This window comes from Alosa pseudoharengus, unplaced genomic scaffold (assembly GCF_046254945.1).
Source record: "Alosa pseudoharengus isolate Yale_2024_CS ecotype anadromous, Long Island Sound unplaced genomic scaffold, YU_APseudo_1.1 YU_APseudo_1.1_scf_16, whole genome shotgun sequence".
In the NCBI taxonomy this organism is placed as follows: domain Eukaryota; kingdom Metazoa; phylum Chordata; class Actinopteri; order Clupeiformes; family Clupeidae; genus Alosa; species Alosa pseudoharengus.
In genome coordinates this window covers 25,363,015-25,386,206 of record NW_027468630.1, presented here as the reverse complement: position 1 = coordinate 25,386,206, position 23,192 = coordinate 25,363,015, and the positions used below count along the sequence as shown (strand labels likewise).

At 44.5% G+C, this 23,192-nt stretch overlaps 1 protein-coding gene across 1 annotated transcript in view; it reads left to right on the top strand.

The window, feature by feature from the left end:
- The window catches only part of pigg (phosphatidylinositol glycan anchor biosynthesis class G (EMM blood group)), a 104,131-nt gene that overhangs the window by 42,184 nt on the left and 38,755 nt on the right, over window positions 1–23,192 (top strand). The window contains exons 7-8 of the mRNA XM_076287548.1: window positions 8,317–8,534; window positions 17,151–17,435. Of these exons, the coding sequence (XP_076143663.1) occupies window positions 8,317–8,534; window positions 17,151–17,435 (503 nt within the window). The remainder of the gene's footprint in view (window positions 1–8,316; window positions 8,535–17,150; window positions 17,436–23,192) is intronic.

The following is a 23,192-nucleotide window of genomic DNA, read 5'->3' as shown; positions in this document are numbered from 1 at the left end:
CATCTAATCTACCTTTCAGCAGTGAACAACTTTTATGTGTGAGCTCAACCTGTTAAGCTTTTCTTATGCAAAATGATATGGGTTCAGTTCCCTGAAGAACACAGCCACTGAGCTCATCCATCCAATCGCAGCCCTGCTGTGCGTAGCCTTCAGTGCGTTCTTTTCTGGATGAAATAATCTCCAAGATGACCGCATGTAAATGAGGCCTGTCAGGTGGGAATGGGTGTCAGGTGGGAATGGGTGCAGTGTCTGGTGTTAATGAACACTCCGATTAGCATCTTCCTCTCTGCTAGCCTGTCTTTCTCTTGTATCTTTGTGTGTGTGTGTGTGTGTGTGTGTGCTGTGATTTTCGTCTAGCCCTCAGCAGACTGTAGTCGGTGTGATTATCGTTCATTAGAGTAGAGAAACGCCTCCTCACAGATCTGCTGTCTGACCCCGCAGTCAGTTAAATCACAATTTAGATTGTGGCCGATTGGGAGTAGGTAATGTGTGTGTGTGTGTGTGTGTTGAGGGGGGGGGGATTTGCTCCCACCCCACCCCACCCCCATTGTAGCGCAGCTCCACGTGGCCACCCAGCCTTTCCACTGTGCTTCTGCAGCTCTCCTGTTTCCATAGTGATTGTGAGAGGAAGATAGATGGAGAGAGAGAGAGAGGCAGGGAGAGATGGATAGAGAGAAGAGAGAGAGAGACACCAGGAGAGACAGACAGAACACAAAAAATAAAGAAATAGAGGGAGTGAAAGAGAGCAAGAGAGTGCTGAGAGGGAGAGCGGTGCATTTAGGCGAGCTTCTGCTCCTTTGTCATGGCGGTCGCTTCTTTCATTAAATCCTCACCTCACTGTGAGGAAGTGTCTCCAACCACGACTCAGGTTTAGGCCTTTAGAAAGACTGGGCCGGGAGCTTCAGGAAAAAGCAGCCAGTGTTGTCATCATACATAAAAAGTTGCCATATTTAGTTTTAGACTAAAACTCACATAGTAATGCTTTGAGGGCAAAATTATGGTTTCTTTACAGTCAGTGGGTTTTGGGGGAGAAGGCTAATATAATATATTGCACCATTAGCTGCAAAGGAGGAAGTATAGCAATAGTGGTCAATGCTGATTGGTTAAAAGCTGATATAGTGGTTTCAAGTGTATTCCCATTAGGATTCATGGTCTAGAAAATAGAGCAGGGTCAGACCCTTGTTCAGGAAGTAAAGTTTGGTCAGGTTATACCAGGCAAGTTCTGGTTTGGTATGGTCTGCATTTTTAAACACTGGAGAAACATGCAATATTCACACAGACATGAGTCAGTGCAGTGTAATATTGCTAATATTGCTAATATGAGTCAGTGCATTCTAATATTGCTGCACAGTACCTCAGCCTTTTCTGGTCTTTTTTTATCAACCCAACTCACTAGAGTTCACACAAAGGACCATCTCTGCCTTCCTTTGGCAACATGCGCTAACAAAGTATAATGCTCTTCTTATTATCTAGGTAATTATACGAAAGTCTATTAAATATGATTTTGCTACGGAAGGCACGGTTCTTCTTTTTGTACCATGGAAGAAAGTGGTCAGTCAGAAACTGCATACTTTGTCGAGGTCATCAGGGACCCTAAAGGGGCCTACCAGCTCTCCCCCCCATGATTCCGGCCCAAAACGTGACTCTTAACGTTAACTTCTTGAGGATCCTACACCTTGAGGTTTGCGGGACTCCAGAGGCACCAGCGGCTTCAAATACCTATTTGCTGCTTTGCAATGGCATTTTAGCAGCTGCTCTCTTAATCCTATGAATTTGTCTGGCAGAAACCTTCCTTATTATGCCTTTGTCTGCACAAACCCGTCTGTGCTCTGTATCAGCGACAAATTTCTTCACAGTACGATGATCACACATACATTTTTGGGAAATATCCAATGTTTTCATACCTTGTCCACTGAATGTTTCGAACCCTCAACCACAACACTCTCCACTTGGTGGGCCGGCAGTGATGGCCAGGTCACTGCCCATCTGCTCCTGACTTCCGGCTTTCCTCCTCCCGCTTACTCCATATCTAGCAGGAGGCATGTTCTGCCTCCTCCCCCACCCGACGAGCAGCTTGTTTTTTGCTCCTTTCATCCAGGCCCAGAGCCCACATGTTCTTATGTTCTAGGTAACTATACAAAAGTCTATTTACAGCTGTAAACACACATGTCCACAGGATGGACCAAGAGTTCAGGGTTGTTGAGTCTAGCGACTCAGACGTGAAAAGCTGTGCGGGAGAGCGGAGAGATTTTGGTGTTAGGTGCTGGCGACCGCCACCACCCTTCACTTGCTCCACCCGGAGGAGTGTGTCAGGTACTCCGTCCCCAACAGGACCAAGACAGACAGGAAGGAGACATAATGAGTAGGGGAGCACAAGGCCAGCCTCCTGCCAGGCTGTGTGTTTGTGTGTTTGTGTGTGTGTGTGTGTGTGTGTGTGTGTGTGTGTGTGTGTGTGTGTGTGTGTGTGTGTGTGTGTGTGTGTGTGTGTGTGTGTGTGTGTGTGTGTGTGTGTGTGTGTGTGTGTGTGTGTGTGTGTGTGTGTGTGTGTGTGTGTGTGTGAATGTGCGTGTACTTCCACCAGACACGCTCTGTGATTTATGAGATCAGCTTGTCTCCAGGGCCACAGTAACACTGGCTGCAATGCGACTGCGACACCATACACACACACACACACTCACACATACCAAAAAGCACACACTTTACATCAGGCTCACAAATCCTCACAACCACACACACACACACACACACACACACATATGTAAATGTGCACTTCAACAGACACACACACTTCAACAAGCACACACACTCACACCTGTGTGTTCAGGTGTGTGTGTGTGTGTGTTTGATGAATGATTTCCTCTCATGTTCCCTGCGTTTGGGTCAGTAATGTGAAAGAATCTGTGCTCTGAGGAGCCATAGCTCAGTACATTGTGCACTCTCAGTGGCGGCCTACATGCATAATGTGCCAGTGTTGGTTCAGAGCAGGGGGTGGGGGGGGACTTTTCCCATGTGTGTGCTGCTGCTGCTAGTCTGTGCCAGGTGACGAATGGCGCCACAGAGTGCGCGCTACATACGGAGAGGGCTCATGGAATGCGGCAGTGAGAAGATTGCTTTGGCTCCCGAGCGCAAGCGCTGGCGTCGAGCTGCAGCTTTTTCATTTGTGCCTTACAGTAGCATTGATGGACTGGGCTGATGCAGTTCCTCTGCAGTGCACACGTGCGCTGCTGTGAGACAGTACAGACAGCACAGGAGGCTTTCATAACGTAGACTTAGCTCTGCAGAAAGAATAACGTTGTGCAGCTTGGAAACTATACAGGTCAGGGATTGCCAGAGCACTCATGATCAAGGGCAGTACAGTGATCTTGGGCAGAACAGTGATTTTGGGCAGTGACATTAAGTTTCTGCACATGTATAGTTATGCTTTGTTGGGTTTCACTATGCAGATTTTGTTTCCGAGCTCTTTGATGAAATGCACATGCAAGTTTTGAATAATATAAGCATGGAAGTTTTAAATAAAATAAGCATGCAAGTTTTGAATGAAATAAGCGTGCAAGTTTTGAATGAAATAAGCGTGCAAGTTTTGAATGAAATAAGCGTGCAAGTTTTGGGAGGTGAATAGAGTTCTCAAGGATGACTCCAACTTTAAGGCAGTTGTAGATTAGTTTTGGCAAGGCATGCTTTCTACTGTAAGACTACTTGGCAAATGTTGGTGATTAACAAAAGGCTAAAAGTAAATTGGAAAGTAAATTGCCCACATGGGCACTGGGACCAGCCAGAGGTCTATACTGGCGCTAGAGTGTGGAATCTTTGTTTGCTTATGTATGTGTTGGAGGGAGAGTGATGATTTAATTAGCGGAAGGTACTCTGAATTATGTTCCTTTCAATTTTTTTTGTTCACCATCTTCATTCCTTTACTTTGAGTCAGTCGACACGTACGCAGACGCCCAGGAGAAATGTGACTCAAACCATGACACATTCTGTTTTGACTCTGTAATGATCACTGAATTGTTAGTTGAATCCTTTCAGCCACTCTTTCTCAAATGATGAAACTGAAACGTGTTCGTTCTCTCATCCTCCTCCTCTCCATATCTCCATTCTTCCCCTCCCTTTCTCTTTCTGGCTTCCCTCTCTTTTCTCCCCCTGTCTAATTCACTTCTCTATCCTACTCTTCCTCCTCCTCTTTTCCCTTTGTTATTCATCCTTCACTGCCACTTTCTTTCTTTCTCTCTCACTCTCTGACTGAGTACATCTACGTGTGTTCGTACACTTGTATTCATTCCATCCTGTCTCTGTGCCTGCTCTCTAACCATCCATCTCATCTCTGTCTGTCTTTATTTTTTCTCTTGCTCTCCCCTCATCCTTTCTTATTCCTTTGTCTCACTCTCACTCTCCAACCTTCTCACTTACTTTCTCTCTATCCACCTCACTCTCCCTCTCCACTCTCTCTCTCTCTCTCACTCTCTCTTTTCTCTCTGCTCTGGCTGTAAATAGTGCTGCTGAATGGAGCCTGCTGCCATTAGGTGTCCGGTAGGCAGAGGGCCTGCTGTAATGATCCCATTAGCACTGGCTACAAAAGCAGCCTCACTGGGCCATTCATCTCCACACACCTCACCCCGCCCTGCCCTGATCAATGCAACAAATTACACTTTCATGAGGACTTCTGCCCGCCGCCGCACCTGTTATGTCACATGGCTCGAGCGACCACATGGTGCAGGCCCCAAGATTGGTTGTGATAGATAGCCCTAAGCTGCTTACCATTAAACGTGCTCTAAGCCAGTGGTTTTCAAAGTGGGGGCCGCCAATATACCTATTACTATGAGGGAATGCCATTATAATAATTTGTGGCATATCTGAACATTATAGGCTATTTTCCATGATAATGACTGGGAATAATAGTAGAGTGATAGCACTCATATAGCAGAAAGCCCCAAATGCAATTTTTACATGCTGTATGCTACATCGCGAAGTACTTGTGGCTAAAATAATTATTAGGATTAGCTTAATGTATTTTTACATTTGCCGTAGTATTGTCGATGGGTTTAATCAGAGACTTTCTAATGAGGAGACACAGCACTCAAAAAATCCTCCATAGAAATGCATGGGGTGGCCCCAGCAGTGGCGCGACTGGCTGGGGCACCTGCACCGTACGCCGGCGACCCGGGTTCGATTCCCGTCCCGTGGTCCTTTCCGGATCCCACCTCGACTCTCACTTCCTGTCAATCTCTACTATCCTATCTGATTAAAGGCATAAAAAGCCCAAAAAAATATACTTAAAAAAAAAAAAGAAATGCATGGGGTTAGTTTGTAACGCCAATATGGCCGTTGTCTACACATATCCCACCCCTTCCTTGGCAAAATGTCGACATGTGAATACATTGAGCCAATCATGTGGTGTGTTGTGAATACATTGAGCCAATCATATGGTGTGTTGTGAAGACATCGTGCCAATCATGTGTTGTCAACTCGCCGCAGGAGCATAATTGGTGTCGTGAAGCCTTGCGCACGCGCATTTCTGCTGAATAGGATGCCCTATGAGTGCCCAAAAAACGTTGCAATATGGCTGCCGAGTGGAGGGACTTGCCTAAAAGGACTTTGGTTTAATAACACATCAAGGGGGTCCTTGGCCAGGACCTAGTGGTATTTTGGGGGTCTTGTTGTGGAAAGGTTTGGGAACCCCGGCTCTAAACAATGTTGGGTAACGTCACTTCTGTTGATGTTTAAACAAAACAGAGAGCTAGCTCGCTACTCCCACCCTGTGCAATAGACCTCTAAAGTTCGCCTACAAAAAAGAACCAAAACGGCATCTTTGCCCATGTAAGGAGATCCGGTTGTTAATTGAAGCTAACTACCTATGGCAAGTTGCAAGTTAGCTCTGGGGTAGCAAAAATCTAAGTGTTCCGCCTTCACGTACCGGAGATCACAATATCCACTCGAAGGCAGAAGACAAAAGTGTGTTCAGAAAAACGTCTGCATTTCAGACTTTTTCCATCCCCGCGAGAGTTTAACAGGTGCGATAATTCAAAATCCCCATGTTATTTTCCCATAGGAAAAATCTCCAGATACCGGATGTCAAAGATGGCAGCTTTTTTGTAGGCGAACTTCAGAGGTCTATTAAAACTCTCCTAAACGCGCATCTTCTTGCTGATTGGCTGGAACGGTTTGTTATGTTTTTATGGTCCAGGCTGGACCAAGTTATTTTTGTTCCCGTTTTTGAAGCCTGTCCACAGAGACCGCATTTTTGGGCACAAGTGTATAGGGCACAGGCAGCTAGCAGATGATGAGGTGATGTTTGCTGTATGTTAGAAACCGTGTAACATCGCTTCGAGCACCTTTAAATAGCAATAACTGAAGTTCCTTATTGTCTGTGATTGTGTGTCTCTGTCTTTGTGTGTGTGTGTGTGTGTGTGTGTGTGTGTGTGTGTGTGTGTGTGTGTGTGTGTGTGTGTGTGTGTGTGTGTGTGTGTGTGTGCGAGTGCAAGTGCGAGTGTGAGGTGAAACTCTCTCCTTGAGTCCATACACGCTTCGCTAAAGTGGCTCTGGTGGCTTCTCCTGCCAAAGGTCCCCACAGGGGTGCTTGTGATCTTTGGTATCGCTCACGTATTCAAGCCCAAGTCCTCTTCTAATCCCTCCAATTAGGTGCACTCCAGAAACACACACACACACAAACAAAGCCACTGCTAACACACACACTCAAATATACACACACACACACACACACACACACACACAGATGCACTGCAAGGGCACATACACACACTGACACACTGCAAATATCCACACACACTCACATACGGATACGGCAAACATACTCACAGGACATCCCTAACCACTCTGAAGGCCGCTCTGAAAGTGTTCTGTCCATCTGCCAGTGTCCACACACACACACACACACACACACACACACACACTCCCAGCGGGCCGTGGGCCATTTCCAGGGCTTGATTCATGGTGGCGTTTACGGGCGTTCATATTTCCACTCGGCTCCCGTGCCTAATGGAATTATAATCACTATTTATCTCCGCGGTGCCCAAATTATTCAGATAAGGGAGTGTTAGCATTAGGCGCAGGGCAAGTCAGCAGCTCCGCTTCTGCTGTGTAGGGAGTTAGTGAGGGAAAAGCAAACCTAGAGGCACATTTTAACCTGTGTGTGTCTGAGTGTCTGTTAGAGATAGAGGTGTGTGTGTGTGTGTGTGTGTGTGTGTCTGCACAACGGATTATACATTTTAAGACCTTGCAGGATTTAGTTTTGAAATTTTGAGCATATTGTGAGGTGCATAAGGGCTGTATGTTTGCTAAGATAAATGCTACCCCAGCTTGGCTTAGTGCTGTAAAGCAGGGTAATTGCTCTCTGGTCTTTCTCCACTCTCTGGGATTTTCCCTTGTATTTCTAATGCGTAACTACACCTCACAATGGATTTGCCAAATAGGCACAAAAAACAGGCTTGCCTCACACACAAAGACCTCCCAGACGTTAATTGGGCCTTGTGACTAGGCCTTGTATTTCGCCATGATGAATTGATTCAGGCTGAATATAGTTTGTATGATGAAAGCTTGGCATCTTGGGCAAGAGTTGCTTTGTGCAGTCAAAGGTGTTTGTGTGTGTGTGTGTGTGTGTGCGTGTGTGGGTTGGGGGGGGGGGGGGATGACTCTGAATGTGAGAGATTCCAAGCAGCTTTGTGCAGGCGGAGGAGTGTGTGTGAGAGAGAGAGAGAGAGAGAAAGATCACAATGTTGAGAGAATCCAAGCAGCTTTGTGCACGCGGAGGAGTGTGTGAGTGTGAGGTGCGTTGGTGTTCTGCTGGGATTAGCTCCTGCTCTCTGAAGCTCTGTCTCTCATTGATAGAATTGGAGTTTATTTGTGTCAGTGCCTTTCACCTCTCTCCGCACAAGAGGGCTTAGTAGAGATTCCCCAGCCCCAGCCTGCTTTAGTGCAACACACAACTTATTCTCTCGCACTCTATATATAGCTCATACACACGCACACATGCACGCACACACACACACACACATACACACTCACTCTCTCTCACACACACTCACTCACACACACACACACATACCTCTGTCTTTCTCACTCTCTCTTTCACTCACACACCTGTACCTTTTCTAATTCTGTATCTCTCTTTCTCAGCACAATTACACATTCTTTTCACACGTTCACTTCTTTTTTTTCCTTTCATCACCCTTTGCTCTTTGTATCTTCGTCCATCCCTCCCTCCCTCCCTCTCCCACATTCTCTCTCTCTCTCCCTCCCTCCTTTCATCATGCGTGCCCCGCCCGCCCTCACGTCTCCTCTCGTTTCTCGTCTTCTCCGCAGAGGAAGGCTACGAGCTGTTCCGCGTGGCCGAGAAGTCCCACGGCAACTGGATGAAACTCTACCTGGAGGGCAACACGTCCGAGACGCTGTCCAACATGGGCCGCAAGGTGCTGCGCCAGTACCTGGACGCCCTGAAGGCCATGAGCTCGGCCCTCAGCAGGCAGCTGGGCAAATACGACATGTACTCCATGGTGGTGGGCACTGTCCTGCTCGTCCAGGTGGGTAGGACAATACAGCATGTAGAACACGCCATCTTAGAATAAATACAACATGTACTCCGTGGTGGAATGAATGCAGCATGCACTCTATGGTGGTGGGCACCGTCCTGCTCGTCCAGATGGACAATACAGCACGTACAGGTTTACATTTATTCATTTAGCAGACGCTTTTATCAGCAACTTGTAAAGTGAGGGATAACATTCAAGCTACATTGCAAAGGAGACCTTAGCTAATACTAAACTACCAGAGGATGAGAGTGCGAGTTTAAGCACTAGTCAGAGAGTGGTGGAAAGGAAATAGTATGGTAGAAGGAAAAGGAGGTAGAAAGGAGGGAATAAATATGACATGCACTCTATGGTGAAATAAATATGACATGCACTCTATGGTGGAATGAATAAAGGATGCATTCTATGGTGAAATGAATACAACATGCACTCTATGGTGAAATAAATATGACCCACTCTATGGTGGAATGAATACAACATGCACTCTATGGTGGAATGAATACAAAATGTTCTCTCTGTAGTCTATGTGCTCCAACCCCCTCCTGTCTAGGTGGGTAGATATGACATGTGCTCTATAGTGGTACATGGGTGTCTTCTCCATGGTGGAGTAAAAGCAACATGTGTCACATGGCATGTGTTCTATGGTGGTGGGCCTCCTCCTCCAGATGGATAGCCGCACCCCAGCACTGCAAGGGAAGTTCAAGTGGAGTCAAAAAGTTTGTTCTTTATTGAGTGCTGTTCCAGGGCACTTTCAAACAGAACTGCCCCTCCACTGTGTTCAGGTTGTGCTCCGCTCAGTGCTTTGACCCATGCAGTGTCATTGTTCCATTGTTTGACTGCGACCCAATGTCATCTTCGCGGGGCTGCCGTGCTGAAGGTGGCGATCCATCTTTATCAGCAGGCTGGGTCGGGTCGCGCGATGGCGGTGAAACGGGCCGTGAAGGCGGCCCCCGGGAGCCGCTCTGGCAGTAGACGATGACCCCGGGTCCCCGAAATGTCTCTGCCTCTAACCCCCCATCCACCCGCCTAGTGGGCCCCCACACTTAGCCAAGTCATTATGAGGACCATTAATCCAGCCCTGCTCAGCCACACCGCACCGCACCCCCGCCTGACTGGACACATGCGGACACATGCGGAGCGGAGTTGGACCGGCTGGCCTGGAGACGGATGGCTGTTTGGGCAAGGACAGCTGGGAAGCCATCTGTACAGTAGGATACTCAGGCCAAGGGAGCCGCTAGACCACTGGCTCTTTGTCCAGTCCAGGAACGCTAGATTTGTTTGGAGTGAAAGTAGGTCTGTTGTTGAGGGTGTTGCTGTTTGACTTTTAAGCAGGGTTTAACATACGCAGTGGCCCGCTGGCCCGGAGCAAGTAAAAGAGCACGTTGGGCAAGTTGATCGGCCAGTCACTGGCCCACCTTTTTTTGCCAGTCACCATGACGAGTCAGCTCACCTCTCCTGTGTTGCTGACCGGTTGAAGCTAAGCGTAGGAGACTACTAAAATGAAGAGGGAGTTAATTACAGTGTACTGTAATAAATTAAGTTTTGTGTAAATGTGACTTTTCTGGGCCAGTAAATGTATACAGGCCAGCACGAATCTCATGTGGGGCCAATGGGGAGAAAATGTTATGTTGGACACTGCTTTTAAGGGATTTTTTTATCGAGTAGTAACTAAGTGAGTTGTTGGTGAGTAGGGATGCTGTGCTGGTTTGTAATCAGGTGGCTCAGTTAAGTGTGACGAAACAGCCCACGATTTCATGGTTATACCGATTATTTTCTACTTCAACAATTCAAGCAGTGCACGTTCCTCCATCCTATATACTATGTGGCCAAACTGTGCTCCTAGCCCAGTCAGTCTGCAGAGTGATGACCTCCAAGAATGTAGCTGATGCCTTGGGCACAAGAGAGACAGCAAGGTATGTGTTGTACTCAGGACAGATTTCTTTTGGAGATTGGTTTTTGGCAAATGCACACAGGTCACCTCTGCTAATGTGCATGTGTGAAGTTGTTTTCCAAGCCAGCAAATGGTGTAGGTATGTGGTACCGTATGGCTTAGCTCCTGTTTCTCCGTCTCCCCCTTTTATGTGCTCTTTGTTTGAAATTCAGCCTCCTGCAGTCAAAGCGTTTGAAGTACAGCTTACCTTCGACCTCTACTGAAGAGATTTACAGTGTGCAGGTTAATAGATGGAGCAAAATTCCCTAGTGTTCATTTTAGGCTAAACGAGTCCGTGGACTTAGTTTTTTTCTCTCTCCTAAGCCAGAATAATTGAGCATTTTTAGGCAATTGAACTTACATGTCTTTTCACGGGCAAGTGTTAATTGCTTTTAAATGTAAAACAGCAACTTTATATACAGAACAAAGCCAGATACTACGCTACCGGAGTATGCTAGTCAAGGGCGACCACATTAGATTATGCTCCCAAACGGAGTCATCTAACGTATTTGTGTAAAATGTTTTGGCAGTCGCTGTTGTGATGCATCCATATCTTCTGTAGAGAAGCTTTTAGCCTAATTGTCTGTCATGGGTTACAGTTGCACTGGTCTTCCCAACTCTTTACTCCCCAAGTCAAGAGGCCTTGTCAAAGAGGAGTTGAAGGCCACATCATTATTCACAAGCAAGGGCTCTCTCTGCCCCACTCCCTCTTGTTTTCTCTCTCATTCTTTCCTTCTTTCTTACACTTTCTTTCTCGCTTGCTTGCATTCAGCCTGAAGTCAATGGCATTATTCATAAGCAAGCTAGTATATAGAGATATCAAGCCCCCCCCCCCCCTTTTTCATTTTTCTTGAGGCGCAGGTTCTCAAAGATTGGCCTGTGTGTTCTCTTTATCCTTCTCTGCCCTTCTCATGGAGCTCACCTCGCCATCCCACTCAAGGGCGTCGTAGTGGGGGGACAAGTGGGAATAAATAACCCGGGCCCCAAGTGGGGGGAGGGCCCCTAAGGAGTTGAATTTTATTTTCCTTAATAATAAATAATTTCCTTAATTTAAAGATCTTAATAAATGTTATTAACTAATATAGATGCAAATATTTCGGGTAAATGCATCAGTTGATTGATGTATTAAATTGTGTCCAAGCCAACATTGTTTGAGGGCAGGCACCCTCTCCCTTGCACGAAATGGTTCAGTCCGCCTTCCCCTGCTAGGCGCATTTTTGAAGTAACGTTCATTCTGCAGAAGCGGATGCAGACGGTCACGGTGTGAAGATGTCTAAGTCTAAGAAAGCTAAATCCGGTTCCCAGAAAAGAAAAGAGAGGCAAGAAAGGGAGAAAAAAAGAAATGAGGGAAAACAAGTGTTAACAGCCTTCTTTCCCAAGAAAGGTGAGCCCAATGTGAAAGCAATAGTCTACAAATGAAATTAAATCCTGAAGGTTACAAAACACTTCAATACCACCGCGAATCCGCGATTATCAGTGCTAAAACAGCATTAACACAAAATTAGAAATAACATGATGCCTGATTTATAGCCTACCACAACATTTCAATAGCCTACTAATTCGAAAATTATTATGAGCTAATAGCTTAACTTAGTAGGCTCAATGTTATATAGGTTCAAGAGGAAAGGCTGTCAAATTAGTAGCAAAGCTAACTTGTGAAACGCATCACACTCAGTTAGCTATATAGATAGCTGTTCTCTCAGCCAAAAGTGTTCAATTTGTATAGATAGCTGTTCTCTCAGCCAAAAGTGTTTTCATTCATTTCATGTTCTAGCTTTTAAACATTCTTTAAACATAAGAAATTCAGTGAAGTCTTGGGTAATAAGATTATTTTCTGTTATACAGTACATATAAGAGTTGTTAGATTAATTCAATGTGTGATTAGATAGTAGGCGTAGTTAGTTGTGAACCTCATGCTTCATGCTTACAGCCGGTGGTTGGTTGGTTGGTTGGGGGGGGGGGGGGGGGGGGGGGGGGCATGGCCACGGCCACCACTTGTGCATAGGGCCCAGAATTTGGTGCTACGCCCCTGATCCCACTCCCCAGGAACGTATCCTCTCTCAGGTGAAGAGACGGGGAAAAGGAGGGAAACCAGAAGAAAAGTTGGAGGGCAAAAATACCCTGCATGCTCTTAAGGGGGAACCTGACGGCTGGAACCGCAAGCGGAACCACGCTTGGCGCTCAGTGTCTGGTGTCCAGAGGGACCTCTACTACAGAGCGGCTAAAAGACAAAGCGCTACAAACAACTCCTTTATGTACCTTCCAAATGCCCAGTCCCCACTATAGTCTAGTCGTGATCCCCATAGGCCCAATAGTAAACCCAGAAATGTTGAGTACCCTAAAGTTTTATTGCAGAAATGTCATCTATAGGCCTAGTGGGTGGAATTCAACTTGGTTGCCTAAAGTTGCACTTTGGGCAATTTGCATAATTAGCATAAATAGGCAATTAAGGCGAGGCAGTACAGGTGAATAGGGTAAAAAATTTAAATCATAGATATCACCATGAAACTTTCTGAGTTGATTACTTATGTTAAGATGAGAAAAAAATGTATTGCATGTTTTTTATATTTTAATGTTACATATGCAAATGAGGCCCTATCTCATTAAAAATGCTCTAATTTGCATACACACAAAAGCAGATAGTGTGATAAAGCCAGGCTCAAAATTGTTTTTCCAAGGTAAACACGTGTACTTGGTTGGGTGAGTTGGTGAAAACCTTTAAGAAACTTGGTAAGGAGGCAGTGTTGACCTATGGACAGACAGATTAAGAAATTAAGTGTGCCATGCAAAACTAGAAAAGCACTCCGAGAGTGCAGACCTCCGCCAAGCGAAAACATAACCGCCTCCTGGATCCAGACGGTGATCCGGATCACTCCCAAACTTTTTGAGTTATCTTACGAACAAACAGATGAACAGACACACAGACAAACAAACAAACAAACAAACAAACAAACAAACAAACAGACAAACAAACCCCGATGAAAACATAACCTCCTTGGCGGAGGTAATAACTATATAACAGCATGCACACACACAAACCCACAAGAATTATACAATATGCAAAATAACTATATCCACCCACTAGGCCTAAAGATGACATTTCTGCAATAAAACTTTAGGGTACTCAAAATTTCTGGGTTCATGAAATCACGACTAGACTATAGGGCTGGGCGATAAAACGATAGCGATATGTATCGCAATAGACATGTAATCGATATCAATAAAAAATACGTTCGATAGAACATTCGATAATTAAAAGCAACACACCTCCCGCCTTACGTTGTCCATAAATGAATAGGCTAAATATATCTTGCATTGTAGCTAGTATGTGCAACTCTACCACAGTAGATAGAAGTAGGCCTACCTCAACACAGACTCTCAAACCGTCCTTGCCCCGTGCACTCTCTCTCTCTCCCTCTCAACAGGCGCATCCCTCAGCATGTAATCCAAACATTCACAATCGTGCAAGACGACTGGCCAAATTGCTATTAAATCCGGTTAGCATCATTAACACGCTGCACAAATGTGTTAAAAACTGTTGCATTCAAATTGACTGCTAAATTCTAATCATCTCAATCCCGATGCAAATGGAAAAGTATTTTCCAAGACTCAAAGGGCCTGTCCCTAGGAGAAAAGGTATTCATTTTAAACTTAAACACACGTGGGGAAACTGAACAGTCTAATATAACCAGTAGACTATGATAAACTAGCAAATTAAGCTACTTTGTTTACAATATTTCCAGGCTTCAACCAGTGCTGCTTTTCAGACTTATATGCACATTTATTTATTTGAGTGTTTTTTATGATTGTGTTGCTATTTCTTTTCCCTGTTTGCTTTGATTGATAACCGAGGTAATTAAAGGTAAATTCCGGTTTTTAGCACTTTAAGGCCCTTTTCTGGTTTGTTCTGGATGAACTAGAGTGGTGGACACCGACATTTTGACGATTGGTCCTGTCTCGACTTTTCTGACTCGTTTTGAATCGCCTTTTCACTTCTCAGGGTGGCTGGCAATGGGCATACTGTAGTAGGCTACTCAAACATGTCCTAAAACAACCCTTACGTTCGTTTTCAAAACTGTGCAACTCACCGAGTGGTTAGTGGTGTTTGTTGATGTTCCAAAACAAGTAGCGTAGCGAAATAAAGTTTCTGTCGTCTTTTATTTGGCATTTTGTAAAATCCCATTGATTTCTGTCATTGCACGTTGATATTACTGCGCCACCGTCTATGCTTCAGGTTCAAATACGAATCATACATTGCGCCGATATATTTGCTTTTAATAGTCAACGAACTCCACTAACCACTCGGTGAGTTGCACAGTTTTGAAAACGAACGTTAAGGGTTGTTTTAGGACATGTTTGAGGGTTGCCAACTCTCACGCATCTTTCAGCACCAATCTCACGCTCTCACGCACACTAAAGAAATGTCACGCCAAATCCATTCTTTTTTTTTGCAATCCGTTCATTGTTTGTTGATGACTAGACTATACCACAGCATTGTTTCTAAATGACAGGATACGAGTTTAAGGCATACATATGTCTAGACCAACAGCAGGTAGGTCTAATATCCGCCTACAACGTTCTCAGCGCAGTTTTCTCTGATTGTTGATTCGCTGACTAGGCTATTTTAATCCGGTCCGCGACACCTTCACGGAACACGCTGCTATTTAGACATGAGGCAGACCGACATAAAGTGTGGCTGCCCATTTTTCTCTAGGAACTACTCGCGAAGTAGCCTCACAGACATCACATGAAATAACTTTTTCTCATCTTTTTAAGGTGCTATAGCCGCTATTTGCTGCGATAAACGGTTCGCGAGAAAATTAACTTTCAAGAAATAATCATATTAGGCTATAGCTCTGCACTCATTTCAATTCATATAGGAGGAATATCTCACAAACTTTTCGTTCCACACATGACAAACCGACATTTCTTGAGTGTGTGAGAGCGTGAGATTGGTGCTGAAAGCATTCATAAGTCTCAATCTGTCCATTTCTTTCCACAAAACTCGCCTGAAGTCATAATTTAAGTGGTTATTTTTCAAATTTTTCTACTGAGCTACTACCTTTTTCAGGTGGGCAGGGGGGGCCCTTTTCATGTCTGTGCCCAGGGGCCCAGTGGCTCAAAATCCTTCCATGCCACGGGGTTAAAACACTGGTCTTGTTTTCAAGTGCAATCAATAATTTAATTGTACATTTTGAAGAAACTTTTCCATTCTATTATGGTTTTTTTTTTAAACATAAATCAGGGATTATACTGTACATAGCATAAAAGTCAGGGGACAGACATTTTTAAAATTAGGTTTAGGGAAAAATTTAACGCACACGCACTATGACTTCACAAAATCTCACTCCAGCCAAACACCCAAAGTTGGCAACCCTGGTTTGAGTAGCCTACTACCCTGAGAAGTGAAAAGGCGATTCAAAACGAGTCAGAAAAGTCGAGACAGGACCAATCGTCAAAATGTCGGTGTCCACCACTCTAGTTCATCCAAAACAAACCAGAAAAGGGCCTTAAAGTGCTAAAAAACGGAATTTTCCTTTAAAATCAGAGGAAGGTTAAGTTTAAAATAAGTGTTTAATTTAATTTTTTCCCCCTTCTGGTCCTTATCTGAAATAGATTTAAAAAAATCAATAATTATCGATATCGACTGATATGAAATACTTATATCGTGATACAGTTTTCAGCCATATCGCCCAGCCCTAGTCCCCACGTTCCGCTACTCTCTTCTCCTCTCCTCTCTTCTCCGCTTCGCTCTGCGGCGGATCAGTTCCTCTGCACACACACGCCCCGCCGTTTACAGGGCTTCTTTCAGGCCATTCATCTTACCGCCGCAAGGACAAAGCAATTAGTTTGGTGTGAATTCGGTGAACTTTACTTTGCCGCATGCCCCCAGGCTATGAGGTGGAGGGGCTGTAGGGGTGAGGGGGGAGGAGGGGTAAAACTGCAGCAGAATGCAGTTATAAGCAGCACAATGAGTCGCTAATTAAGTTAGCTCTTTAATTAAGTTTGGTAGTCTGTAACTGAATAATGAGAGCTGTTCGCAGCTATGAACTCACGGTTACTGGTTGTATTTGAAGAAAATTACACATGTACTTTTGCTCCTTAGGCAAGCAAAGACCTTGTGCAAAGTTCATCAGTGCTTATGAATTCTGTGTGTGTGTGTGTGTGTTTCTGTGAGAGTAATAATCTAAAAATGGTTTGGTGGCATACATTAGCATACCTGTGTGTGTATATTGATGTGTATATCTTTATTTTTTATCTTAATGTGTGTTTTGGGTCTTTTGTGGCTTATGTGTTTTTTCTATCTATGGTTTGCGTATACAGCTCTGGAAACAAATTAAGTTGAGTGAAATTCAAATGAGTTGACGGGTCATATTCAAAATTAAGAAACTACTGCACATTTGAATATGACCGTCAACTCATTCGAATATCACTCAGCAACTGTAGAATGACATCAGAAAAATGTACAGTGGTCTCTTTATTTCTTCCAGAGCTGTGTGTATGTTTTTTTATGAGGTAGATGTATCACCGTGTGTGTGTGTGTGTGTGTGTGTGTGTGTGTGTGTGTGTGTGTTACATGTGTGCGTGTGTGTGTGTGTGTGTGTGCGCATCCATGTCTGTGTGTGTGTGTGTGTGTGTGTGTGTGTGTGTGTTACATGTGTGCGTGTGTATGTGTGCAGATGCTGCTGCTGCTGCTGCTGGCCATGCCCGAGGCCCTGAGTGGCGCGGCGGTGGTGGACGTGCCGGTGGGTGTGGCGCTGACGTCTCTGCCCTTCTACCTGCTGTGTCTGCTGTGTGCCGCGCTGCACGTGGCTCTGTGCACGTCGGCCAACGCCTCCTGCTACTTCTGCGGCCTCCCCTGGGCCCTGGTGTTCGCTGCCATCGCCTGCTTCGCTGCCCTTGCCTGCGCACTCGTCACCATGGCAGCCAGAAGGCTCGCACCGCCAACCAAGTCGCCCTCCAAGGTAAGACGCCGACAATCGAGCAAACGGGATTCAACATCAATTATGTACAGGGGTACATAAAGTATATTTTGTTTTTCTGCTTTTTTGTTTGATGCTGTTTCTAGCATGTTTAAAATATGTACATGGATAACAGCCTAAAGGCCCATTCACACCAAGAACGATAACGATAGCTATAAATAAATATCGTTCTCGTTAATATGAATGACGACGTTCACACATAAACTATAACGATAATGACATGAAGAACGATATCGTTGGGGATCACTTTCTGAGCGATTTTCAGAACGATAAAAAGCTAATAGCCAATCAGAACCCATTGAATTTTAACCGTCACATTCATTAACACAAGGAGAGACTTTGTTTATCGTTGTTCAGTGTGAACGCTTTTATCGTTATGGTTATAGTTATCGTTATCGTTCTTGGTGTGAATAGGCCTTAAGTCTTGCCTGCAGATATAGTTACTGGGGAATAGTGTATCATTTGAAGAAAATCTTTTAAATCATGTTTTGTCTTGGAATAAAAAAAAATACCATTTTCCATAGAACTCAATTCATTACAGGTTTTACAATAGTATCTCTATGTCTGCGACAAATAGAATCCTTGAATAACCCAATAACAGGGATTTCATTTTTTGGCCATATCACCCAGTCCTCACAACACCACTCATGAGTTTAACATTCCCCCTTTCTCCCCATTAAATGCAGAAGCATTGCGCCATGGAGCTTTGCAATTAACACTTACTGTATTAGCCCTTGATACTGGGGTGTTGCTGTTCATTTCCCATTTCTCAACCACCACCTGATAATATCCCCATAGTACTAAAAAACGTCAAAGAGAAAGCTGCGCCGCCATCAAAGAGAGGCAGGTTTGTTCTCTGACACAGACGTTTGCTAGAGTGACTCACCTTGAGGTAATATCGGGGGAGAGCGAGAGAGAATAATGTTATTTTGATTTGGATGTCTAAGGAGACTGGGTGCATTGGGAGTTTGAGATGGGGGGGGGGGGTCCTTTTAGTTATCGATTCTTCCACTTGTGCACTCTATGGGGAGGATTGATGGAGGACGAGTCAGGGAGTTTGTTGTGTGCGTGTGTGTGTGTGTATGTATGTGTGTGTGTGTGCGCAGGGAGTTTTTTGGCTGAGTGGGAGTCTCCTGAATGCAAAATGCACTAAAAAGATACTCAAAGCAGTAGTGCTTTTTTTTATGTTGGACTCCAAACTGTCTTTAATTATGCTATTAAATCTATCAGTGAAAAAAAGATGTGCTCCTAACCACTGCAATCAGCGACAGCAAACGTAAACGCACTGTGATTAGACCAATCAGGAGATGAACAGCCCTGCTTTTCAGCCGGTCCCCATGTGCCGGGCACATTGCAGGAGGAGTGGGCACTCCTGTGGTGCCTAAAATCTGGAGAACATTCCCTGTGAATGCTGAGGCCTGTGGTATTAAATGTGATGTCCTCAATTATAATCCCCATGCACTTTTTCTCTAGTTAATATCTCCCAGCTTCCCTTTGGCCATTCTGTGTGTGAGCTCAAAATAATCTTCATCTTTGTACAAAGTCCCACAGGTTCTGGAAATTTGGCTTGCAAAGTGGCTTGCACCCACTAATACTGTACATTATTTCAGCCAGTCAGCTACACTGCTTCAGGATCTCTGAAGGAAGGAGTGTGTTAGGAGTGTGTGAGGAGTTTGTTTTGTTGCCCATTCAGTTTGTATGGCCTGTCTATTGCCAATATCGAGGACTTTTCCAGATGGAGGCCTGGAGAGATGAGAGAAGCAGCCTTCCCAGCGGGGAGATTGGCTCTCTGATATGTCCGGGGCCCCTGCATAGTCCTCAGTGGCTCATTCTAATGGAGGAAGGGCTTGCCTGCACACAGTGCGGCTAAAACGCCAATAACAAGGCCTTGGCCTTTGCAAAGATGTGGGAGAAAAGTTAACTTTTCAAAAGGGGTGTGTGGAGGAGCTGCTCTGTTCACCGGACTAATGAACCGTCCACCCTAGCCCGTAATTACAGCCTCTCAGCCTCTCTCTCTCTGTCTTTCTCTCTCTCTCTGTCTTTCTCTCTCTCTTTCTCTCTAGTCATCTTTCACATTCGCTGCCCTTCTCTCTAACTCTATATACAATAACATTGAGCAAAACAAAAGACCATTCTAATAATGATAACAAATTTGCAGGGATTTTGATATTTTGTTTTATTGGTATTCGTGGCTTTGCTGGGTATTCTTCAAGTTGTGGCTGCTGCAATACATTTTGCAGCTAGAGTGAGTTCCCTGCTCTCTGAGAATATATGGTAATTCTGCCTCATTTGTATAGGTTCGAAACTGAGTGATGATTAAACTGAATTAATCTCTCTCTCTCCCTCTCTCTCTCTTTCTCTCACATGCGTGCACACATTTTCTCTCTCTCTCTCTTTCTGAGGTGAACTGTGGTAAAGTGCTGACACACCAAAAAGAGAGAGAGAGAGTCACAGAGAACAAACAGGAGTGTGGATCATCAGGGCTGATAAGTGAATTTTGCACAGGGGGAGGGATGGGGGACGTTGTAGACAGAGGACAACCCGTTGCCCCTCCGAGAGCTCCCTTTGAGCTGCACTACTGCTGCTGTTGCCACTGCTGTTCCGCTTAAAACACCAGGGGACGTCTGCACACTTGCTCCCCTTTCAATTATTTTATTAAAAGTTTCACCTGTAGTTATGTTTCGAGCCTCACACTTCATCAGACTTCATCACAAGTAAAGTCTTTTATCACAAGTCTGATGAAGAGCGTGAGGCTCGAAACGTAAAAATAGAATAATTGAAAGGGGAGCAAGTATGCAGACATTCCCTGCTGTTTTAAGCGGAACAGCAGTGTTTTATACTTTAATATCTTTTTATCCAGCACCTGTTTTTTGGATGTGTGCACCACTGTTGCACTTGTCATAAAGCCTAGCATAAACTAGCCCATTACCATCCTGTTTGATGACAGCAGTGATCCATCATAATCAGAATCAGAATGTATTGGCCAGATTTGCGTACACAGTACAAACAAGGAATTATTTGCTCTCAAGTAGCCTACACAATATCACTTTAGATATAAGAGTAAAAATAGAAAGGACAGTAAGAAATTTACAAAATACTGTTAAAAAATATAATATACAATAACAATATAAATATAGTGCAAGGCAGTTCAGTGCAGTGGTAATATATTAATGACAATATTGTTACTGTTACAGTTACAATATTGCAGTTAATATGCATTGAACATTTGATTTGAAAGACATACAGTGATGGCCAAAAGTATTGGCACCCATGCTAAAGTTGACTGAAAAGAGGAATATAAAATCATCTTTTGGAAATTGATCTTAATGCCAAAAAAAATGAGGAAATATCTAACCTTTAAGGACACCAATTTTCTTAGTGAATGAATAATGTATCATAAATAAATAAATGTTCTTCCTTAAAATACAGGGGTCATAAGTATTCCCACCCCTATGTTAAATTCCCATAGAGACAGGCAGATTTTTATTTTTAAAGGCCAGATATTTCATGGATCCAGAATACTGTGCATCCTGATAAAGTTACCTTGGCCTTTGGAATTAAAATAGCCCCACATCATCACATACCCTTCACCATACCTAGAGATTGGCATGGTGTTATTTCAGTTAGCCTGTTAGCTGGTTTGATTTGCATTGAGCTCAATGAGCATAGATAGATATTTCCTCATTTTTCACTTAAGGCATTAAGATCAATTTCCAAAAGATGATTTTATATTCCTTTTTTCAGTCAACTTTAGCATGGGTGCCAATACTTTTGGCCATCACTGTATGCATTGAAAAAAGGTTGAAAAATATGCCTGATGTAGATGAGCAGAACAGTGGTGATTGTCTTTGTTCAGTGTAAGGGTGGGCTATTTCTGAGCGTTCAACAGAGTGACTGCTTGGGGAAAGAAGCCATTTGTTTGCAGATTTGGGTTAGGGTTAGGTGAGGTGCTTTACCTGCCTTGCCGGTTCTGGTTCGCGAGCAGAAATGACTGCTGTCAGTTCACAGGAAGTGCTGTTGACACGTATGTGTTTTAAGAGCTCTTCATTAAAATATCACCGCATTTGGTGTGAAATGCCTTCAATTAGTGTTGAAGTCAGCCTCATTAATTACCGTATTCATTTAGTGCTCACTCAATAGTATTTTAATAACCTCTGTGCTATCATTATGGTAATTTCTTCCCTGAATGCAATAATCCATTGAGTCATTTTGAGGCTTTGGCAGAATTAGGTGTTGTTGTTTTCCATATGTGACATAAAACAATGATATGCAGCATACTTTTAGAGACCTAGAGAGTTTTAATTCAGTGTTTATTCAGTTTTTCTTCCCTCAGTGACATTTTCCATAACTCATGCTAATAGTCCAGTTATTGCCTTTTTATGCTAATGGATGTCAGTAAAGTAGATACAGTCAGGAAAATAAACATGTCCCAACTTTGGCACTTTGACAAGCAGAATACTTCCTAAACAAGGCAAAACTGTATGTGTGTGGGGCTTCATCTATGAATATGTGTGTGGGCCCTGCCATGTCTTTGGGCCGTAGAATAGTAAACTAAAGGTTAGACTGTGGAAAGGTGGAGCAGTAACCCTACCCAGGTTGTGTGAGAGAGAGGAATAAACCATTCTATTGAAGACAAATGCATTGTGTTTGCTGAACAACTTTAACATTTTGAAAACCATCTCTTGGACAGTTGTGGGCTATCTTAGCAAATGTTCATTCACCGAACCTTCTAATGTTCTGCTCAGCCATTAAAAAGTCATCCATGTATATGTCAGCCATTTTTCAAACCGCGCCGAATAAAAGTGCACACTGCGTTGTGAGTTCCTAGCCCTCTGTGCTTATCCAGTGCCAACTCCTGCCAGAATCAGCCCACTGCTGCTTTAAATCCTCATGGCTCCCTGAAGCAGAGCATTGATGCAGCTTCTCATTTTAGTGTCACATCCTGGTGATCAGGACCGACTTCCGTGACTTCTTTTATTGACTTTTTTATTCCTCCATTCCCTTTTTTTGCTGCGTATGTGGGGCCCAGGAGGAAAGCATATAACAGTTATGGACTGCCGATTCCAGTCCAGCGAGCATGCAGTTCAGCGAACTCGTGGGAGATGATGAAAATTCAGTCCAGTGCGCGAGTCTCCCGGAGCTGCCGTTCCTCCCAACACTCCATATTCGTGGAGACCAGCCCCTGGACCTCAAGAGTCTGAAGGAAATCAGCAGACCTTTCCTCTCTCTCTCTCCTAATGAAACAGCCAATCAGATCCTCTGAGGCCTAGCTGATTTTCATGTTACTGTCAGACCTTAATGATCCTTTGTGACTCCAGTTTCTTCTTCCATCCCCTGGATTCTTCTTTTGCTCCCCAAGGTAAAAGCATACAGCTGTCCATCACAAACGTCCCCAGGTTTCTGATGGACTGGCAGGAGATGAAAGAGACGCGGCCCCAGCCCCAGCCCAGCTCATTTGGCTTTCATCGCCCGCAGTCGCTCCATGTCATACCCAGGGCCTTGAAGACTACTCTGTGTGTGTGTGTGTGCGTGTGTGTGTGTGTGTGTGTGAGTGTGTGGTGGATCAGACGTCTTTTCGTCGCAGTGCCTCATAAAGTAGGCCGTCAGATGGGGTGCTGGCCGGGGGGTGGGGGGGGTAGAAGGATGAGATCCGCAGGCGGCTGAGTGCAGTTGCATCTGACCCCACAGGGGCCTCCACCACCCGCCACATTAGGGCGCCCAGGCTAGCCATCATCTGAG